General features: G+C 32.6%; 1 protein-coding gene across 1 annotated transcript; it reads left to right on the top strand.

The window, feature by feature from the left end:
• Positions 1-6,366: 6,366 nt before the first annotated feature.
• Positions 6,367-7,464, top strand: LOC149803611 (beta-1,3-galactosyl-O-glycosyl-glycoprotein beta-1,6-N-acetylglucosaminyltransferase 3-like). The gene has a single exon (XM_089953959.1). It carries the CDS (start codon positions 6,367-6,369, stop codon positions 7,462-7,464), a length of 1,098 nt encoding a protein of 365 aa, XP_089810085.1.
• The last annotated feature ends 1,191 nt before the right edge of the window (positions 7,465-8,655 follow it).

Raw genomic sequence — 8,655 nt, 5'->3', positions numbered from 1 at the left:
ATATGTGTAAAGGAGTGAATTATATAGGCTAAGTTGGGTTTCACTTCCTGCAGAAAAGATGGCTTATAGAAGGTTCATTTCTCTTCACTAAACGTCTATTATCTTTCAGTGACTCGAAGCAGTTCGATATGCAAAACTTCCATTACTACTGAACTGTGATGTATTAGAGTTATTAGAGGTGTGCGGTATTAACGGTTTATTTCGATATTTTGTTCGTCGGTAGGCAACACGGTACTTTTTACTACATCGATAAATCGGTAGCTTCCGTTTCTAAGTAATATACTAAATTCCGAAGTAATCTTATTACTTATTTAATTTAATGATATTAGCAACATGTTTTTATTTTTATGACGAAAATAATGTAAAATATATTAATATTTTGGGGGTTACAAAACAGTTGTATTTGTCACAAATTCTTATGGAATATCACAGATATGATTATAATTCTTTAATTACACGTTTAACACTTGTCACATAGTGGCGAAATGGAATACTGTGAATGAAATTTGGGCCAAATATTACTCTTGGAAGAAATATTGCTGATTAAAAAATATAATTTCTTGGATTATTTACTTATATAATGTGTTATGTACATATATTCCTTTGCAAGACTGCCAATCATCGTAAGATTTTCTTGAGAACCATTGTTTTCTGTTAGACGTTTTGAAAATTTCTCGAGACCAGTAAATAGATTCTAGTTTGTTGAGTGTGTTTAGGATTACTAACACTTCTAAAAGTGTCTTGCCTTGCATCCCACTCAAAGCATTCTCAGCAAATAATATCAATAGTACAGCTAATATATTGTAGGCTTCTGTGTCAACACTTCCTATTTTTGTCAATAAGCTCCCCAATGTCGCCATAGTTTTTCACCGGATGTTGGCTATCATGCAAGAGTAGTCATCCTACTTCACATTCAATTTTTAGATTACAACCAAGGCATCAATAAACAAATTTATCTATAATGTACTGATCATTTAATTTGGGGTGTGGGTGCGACTTTTGTTTGTTGAGCTGAGATATTTTATTTTATTGTAAGATAATTAATTTTATTATCCAAATATTATAATAAATATAATATGATGTAATTTTGTTATAAAGTGGACCAAGATATTTTATCCAGCATTTGACTGACGGAATTTTGTTTCTAACAGAAATGTGTCAGACCTATGAAATACATCATTAAATTTCTAGTTTTACGACTACATGGGGTTTAACTAAGCAATAAAGAAGAATCAAAACCAAAACATTTTATAAAATTCAAAATCTTAATGTATTTCTCTAAAATGGAAAGTGAAAGAATTAAAAATTGCTTACAGTCTGGTATGAATTCCTATTTTGCTACACAGTTTTATTAATTCCATTAGATCCGAATACGTTGCAAATGCATTCTGAATGATAAAAAAAATATGTAATGATGTGTCAACAGTATAGAAAAAGTCGCCGTTTTAATTCCAAATATCTTTAAGTTAATGGACCAGTTTCACAATACCTTTAAATAACGCTCTTGGGTTATCTTGCAAAATCTCGTAATTCCAAAACGAGGCGCTCACAGCTGGGAGATTTACAATTAAAATGTCAAAACGTTGGAATCATATTGATTATAGCATAGAGGATTTACAGTGTTTAACTGTCAAACAGTTACAAAAATTCTTAAATACAAATACTCCGTTAGGTATTCGAAGGACACAAATAATTCCAATTACAAAATTTACATATGTCAACAACTTTTGACATTATGCAGTATAACCTGTGTTATAAGAATTTACTGCGCATAAAAAAATAACTAAGAGAAAGGCGTAAGTACAATTGATATGTGATACCAATACAATTGTTTTAGTAGCATGTAAATACTAATGTAATAGAGAATTTCAAGAATGGATAACCCATCTATCTTCTTTCTTATACATAAGAATCACGTCTCTTATGTGGAGCTATAGGTCCAGGTGACTTCAAGATAAACTGTCCTTATACACTTCATACATTAAGTTAGGTGCTAAATGCTAATAAAGTCTTCTATATCCATTTCAAATTAAATCCCTCTTACCCTCTTTCTGTATCTATCGAGCTTATTTTCAACGTTTGATTTACAAAGCCTAAGGCAATGTTCTATGATAGCAATCTATGAAAGTAAAACAAAGATTGTATGCTACCTTAAAGCAAGTAATCCAAAGAGTATTGCTACGTGGATCAATAATTCAATGTATGTTCAAGTATTGGTATGGCAATTAATATACATCACTACATTTTCGGTGCACAAAATTTTGAATTTTCAACTATATATTTGTGTTTACCGGTTTTAAACGGCTCTATAAGCTCTGCAACTTAGTTTATATACATGGGAGTAATTTCCTTTTTTATTAAGTATTTCTTCTAAACCTGGATATAGACCAACATAATATCGTAACTCGTAAATAACAATAAAATCAAAGAAATGTATGTCCTTATGTCTTTGACACATAATTATTTTAACTTTCGATAAAATACTAAATGTGCATTGTGTATATGCTGTCCATGTTTTAGTCAATATCATCTGGCAGACAAGTTTCAAAATTGCAACATTTTATTTAGAGTCATATTTGTTCTAGTTGTCAAATTACGAATGCATATGGAAACAGTTTGCTAGACTGAGTTTACTAAAGTTTTCTGAATATCCTTTAATTGGAAGGCTCCTGATTAATTGTAACCCTAACATAATGAAGAAATAAAATAATCTTATCTATCAAGTAGACTAAAGTCTTCTACCAGGAAGAGACAGACACGAAGAGTAAACACTTCCAACCAATTTAAATACTTCAAGATAGAAGAAACTACTTTGATAACAAAAAAGACACAGATTAAGTAGAGGTTTGAGACTTTCGAACTGATAAGTAGAGAAAAATCAAATACAAACCGCTACCTGTCTAATTCATGTCATGTTCAGAATAATAAATGAGTTGTTAACAACCAGCATTTAAAGATTGGGTGTTCTAATGGGTACTTTAATGGGACTTTATGTCGGCTCTGATGATACTTAAGTCCAGACATGAAAAGTACTTTAGATACTGGTATTTCTTGAGACTCTTGAATTATGAACAGTTGCAACGGCCTTTCGGCGATATATAGAACACATTTTTGGATACAATACGATGGTTGACGAGTTGTCAATAACATGAATGTAATAAACCCTAACCCATGTCATCATTTCGAATTCACGAGCTACAGTTATCATCTTTGAAAGCTTCAATATTTATATTGTGTCTTACTTTCTCTTTTTATAATGACTTTTATCATTTTTTATTTTTGACAGTTTTGTACTAGTTCCAATTATCTTGTGTTTGATCAGTGAAAACATGTTGATCTTAATCAGAATAACCAAAAGGTCCACCAGATATAATATGAACTTTATCTAGTTTCTTACATCATCACCTGTGTGCTTTATAAAAATATACCCATCTCCTTTTCAATTTCAATGGAATGTCAATCTATTTAAATTTGTATTATATTTAATGTTTTGCTTTTGAGGATTTAAACTTCTGAATCTTGCGAAGACGGATATTTGTGTTTTCGTCACGATGGTAATACGATTCATAAACTTATTTACATTTTTTCTATTCTTTTGCCTCCAATTTATAAAATAGTTCTTATTCCTTTGGTCCAGTTGTTCAGTTGGGCCTTGTGACAGGGCCAATAACAGTTGTTGTATGTCACCTGCAAAAGATAATTTTATTTGTACAAGGTTGTCTTTTTCTAACACTTATTGCAATAGCTCACAACCCCAACTGGAGTTCCGAAACCATGAAAGAAAACGAATCTTACTGGATACGCAGCCTTACAACATTGAAACCAAGCGGTTTAAACGAATAAGACTAGAAAAAGACAGCCATTCATAAATAAAATTATCTTTTTGCAGCTGGCATGTTCTCTTTTCAATAATTCTCTAAATGTGCTTATTAGTCACCCAATAACCTATAATTACAACTATACCGTTAACGACTTTATGTAAATCATGAAGTTTCAGATGTCAAAATGTCAACACATTCACCATCGATCAAAGATGGTAAGGAATTTTAAAACTTTATATTTAATCCTAAAACGAAGATCGTAATAGCTGGTGTTGATCAGCTAGACCCAGAAATTGCCAATGAGGCAAATGCAACAAATAAAATTGCTCAGATGATAAACTTAACATTAGATTCACCAGATTTAAATGAGAACGTTGACGACTTTATTAGACTTGCAGGAATGAAAGGTCCCCATCTACACGACGCTATCAGAGACTTTGACATAACAAGTAAATACTGCCCACCCAGTGGTTGTGAGGAACAACGATTGTCTGATACTCTGATCGAGCTTAACAAAGAAAATTCATTGTTAATCAACAAATCTAATCTTATTAAAACAAGATCGTATGGCGGCAAAAAGCCAGAACAAGAACGAATAAAACAAAATCATGATGAACTTGACAAACAAGCTGAAACCAGAAAAAATTAAGTTGTCAAAAATCGCAAACTTAGATACACATTTGCTAAATGCCGTATATTCCGTGAACTAGGTATGGATTATCTTGATAATAATACCTTATTGGAAATAACAGATGTTCGTTCTGATGCTGACCTGTTAATATCATCTTATCTTTTGCCCCTTTGACTCGCTGACAAAAGAAAACTCGAAAGAATATGATGAATCGCATGTTGTTGCTGTACTTAAAGTGGTATCACATAGAGAATGAAAAGTAGAATTGAATTCTGACGCAGAATTTTTTTTTATATTTTATACTGCGTTAGATGAAATAACTTATATATATCCTAAATTTTCAATCGACACGTTTCGATAAAGTGACATACGATAGAAGTAAAAAGATTGATCTTAAAAAATACGATAAATATGTTTAAAAAGTACTTACAGAACCATGATATAAAAATATAAAAGAGTTGATTGACAGGTATCTAAATTTACCAGTCAATGATATAAGCATTAAAAATAACCATCGCCTATTACAATTTGGCACACCAAAAGCAATTCTTAGACATCACCTGATACTTAAAACGTTTAGCTTGTAGGATCTTAGCAAAGTAACTGGTTATCTTGAGGAAACAGAAAGTGAGCATAAAGATGCAAATGAGATTATGGAAATACCAACACACTTTAATCCTGTTTGCTTTTCCACATATATCGATATTAGTGAAGATGAAATATATACAGATATATCCTCTGATGTATATAAGTACAGAGATGTTATCGCTGATCCAATAAATAACTATTCCGTGTGTTATTGGATACAGTTGCAAAAGGAAATACATTTTCTTTAGAATAGTAAAATAATGTAACGACAAGTAATAGATTTAAATCATGTGTCAGACATTCTTCAGGAAAACGAAAAAGACGAGCTTATGCAGTACTACAAGTATTATCACAAACAAATTTGGTATGTAAGAAAATCTTACCGGTATTACGGTAGAATTTTAAAGGTGATATCGTACATCCCAATTGCTTTAAGAAATCTATTTCTGTTATCAGATATACAAGATTACTTTTTGTTGCAGACGATGGAAATTATTGTTTTCTTTTGTTACGAATGATAAATTCTACGTATTTATAGATCATTAGTTACGTGAGCATTATAAAGATCTTGCTTGCTCTTAAAACGTTATAATTCGTCATTATTTGCATTGTTCTAACTTTACCTTTCGCTGATGCCATGTAGCCACAATTGTGCTGTGATCTCGTGAAACAGCACATACATACATACATACATACATACATACATACAAAGCACAACCAATACGTTCCACTACGTTATACTGATACAATGAACATCTAGGAGTGGATTACTTCGAAACGATTTAGCGTAGTAAAATAATGTGGTATTTTCATGAAACCAAACAAAATTCTAAACTATTCCTTTATTATGTGAGCAAAACATTTAAAAGTACTCAGAAAACGTTTTGAGACCCTAAATCTTATGGAGTGGCTCATATATGTGTGCATGTTCGTTTAGGTCACTATGATACACGCGTGTGGAACAAATATTTTTACGAGTACCCATTTTTGTGCTGCCAGGAGTATATTTCCATGGCAGAACTGAGACATGGAAATTTGCATAGCTATGATTATAGGAATAACTTGTTTAATGGTACCAGTATCTGCAATAAATGAAGACCACAAACCCTATAACTTTCCTTTCTGTCTTCTTTCCAGTCATTCTTGTTAGGTGTTTGTTACTGGTATTGTCTCGTATTTGATCACTACGCAGTATTATAGTTTTTACTCATGAGATTTTAAGTTTGCTCAAGCTAAATATTCGAATGGTCCTTTACGCCGCTTTTCCTTTCAATACTTATATGTTTCTTTCCAATTACAAAAGGTTAACAATTGACCGTTCCCGTCATGCCGAAGCTCGTTCGACGAAAAGCTGAAGTTGTCATAATGTTCAGTGTGTTTTGCTTTGTCTGGATTGTCAACCATTATTTAGGATGTGGTGGTGACTGTGAGAAATTGTCTTTCATTCGAAATGCCTCCTTTGAAGTTTCATTTAATAGAACCCAAACACCGAATGAAACACAGACGGAAAAAGTGCTAACCAGGAAACTTAGAAGACTTGTAACAGCAGTCGATTGCAAACGTATAATAGAGGGACAGAAAGAGGAAATTACTAATGCCACCACGTGGATGACGAAACAAACCAAAAATACTATTCTTGATGCTGAATATTTAAATTTGACATCCGATTGTAAAGCATACAAGAAGGAGAGAGGTTTTCTGGACTTCATCGTGACAGAGGAGGAAAAGCAGTTTCCCATTGCCTACAGCATTCTTTTGTACCAAGAGGTGGAGCAAATGGAGAGGCTCCTGAGGGCAATTTACAGACCTCAAAATATCTATTGTATTCACGTCGACTTTTCCTCGTCAGTGGAGGTTCACAGTGCCGTAAATGCCATTACCAGATGCTTTGAGAATGTTTTTGTGGTTTCCAAAAAGGAGACTGTTGTTTATGCTGGGTTCACGAGGCTACAGGCAGATATAAACTGCATGGCCGACTTATTGCAGAAGAATGGGGAATGGAAATATTTTATAAATCTTCCAAGCCAACAGTATCCTATCAAAACAAACCACGAAATTGTGAAAATTTTGCAAATATATAACGGTTCAAATGACATCGAGGGGATAACAGGTAATCGCATGCTTCCAGAACGATTTAAATACGTTCATAATTACGTGTCAAAGGACGGTGGGAAAGCAACCATTTACATGACAGATATACCAAAATCTGATCCCCCACATAATATAACAATTGTAAAAGGCAGCGCATATGGCATCTTTAGCAGGAACTTTGTTCGGTTTATTATTTATGATGAAAGAGCAAGAGCTTTATTGGAATGGTGCAAGGAAATATACAGCCCTGACGAATATTACTGGGCAACGCTGAATCATGACCCACACCTTAGTGCTCCTGGCGGTTATGCAGGTAAGGTAAATGCAACATAGATATGTGTAAAGGAGTGAATTATATAGGCTAAGTTGGGTTTCACTTCCTGCAGAAAAGATGGCTTATAGAAGGTTCATTTCTCTTCACTAAACGTCTATTATCTTTCAGTGACTCGAAGCAGTTCGATATGCAAAACTTCCATTACTACTGAACTGTGATGTATTAGAGTTATTAGAGGTGTGCGGTATTAACGGTTTATTTCGATATTTTGTTCGTCGGTAGGCAACACGGTACTTTTTACTACATCGATAAATCGGTAGCTTCCGTTTCTAAGTAATATACTAAATTCCGAAGTAATCTTATTACTTATTTAATTTAATGATATTAGCAACATGTTTTTATTTTTATGACGAAAATAATGTAAAATATATTAATATTTTGGGGGTTACAAAACAGTTGTATTTGTCACAAATTCTTATGGAATATCACAGATATGATTATAATTCTTTAATTACACGTTTAACACTTGTCACATAGTGGCGAAATGGAATACTGTGAATGAAATTTGGGCCAAATATTACTCTTGGAAGAAATATTGCTGATTAAAAAATATAATTTCTTGGATTATTTACTTATATAATGTGTTATGTACATATATTCCTTTGCAAGACTGCCAATCATCGTAAGATTTTCTTGAGAACCATTGTTTTCTGTTAGACGTTTTGAAAATTTCTCGAGACCAGTAAATAGATTCTAGTTTGTTGAGTGTGTTTAGGATTACTAACACTTCTAAAAGTGTCTTGCCTTGCATCCCACTCAAAGCATTCTCAGCAAATAATATCAATAGTACAGCTAATATATTGTAGGCTTCTGTGTCAACACTTCCTATTTTTGTCAATAAGCTCCCCAATGTCGCCATAGTTTTTCACCGGATGTTGGCTATCATGCAAGAGTAGTCATCCTACTTCACATTCAATTTTTAGATTACAACCAAGGCATCAATAAACAAATTTATCTATAATGTACTGATCATTTAATTTGGGGTGTGGGTGCGACTTTTGTTTGTTGAGCTGAGATATTTTATTTTATTGTAAGATAATTAATTTTATTATCCAAATATTATAATAAATATAATATGATGTAATTTTGTTATAAAGTGGACCAAGATATTTTATCCAGCATTTGACTGACGGAATTTTGTTTCTAACAGAAATGTGTCAGACCTATGAAATACATCATTAAATTTCTAG

This window comes from Sinohyriopsis cumingii, chromosome 3 (genome assembly GCF_028554795.1).
Source record: "Sinohyriopsis cumingii isolate HCF-2022 chromosome 3, ASM2855479v2, whole genome shotgun sequence".
NCBI classification, from domain to species: Eukaryota; Metazoa; Mollusca; class Bivalvia; order Unionida; family Unionidae; genus Sinohyriopsis; species Sinohyriopsis cumingii.
This window is presented reverse-complemented; position numbering and strand designations above follow the sequence as displayed.

Coding starts and splice junctions, on each gene's coding strand:
- LOC149803611 (XM_089953959.1), top strand. CDS start 6,367: ATGCCGAAGCTCGTTCGACGAAAAGCTGAAGTTGTCATAATGTTCAGT.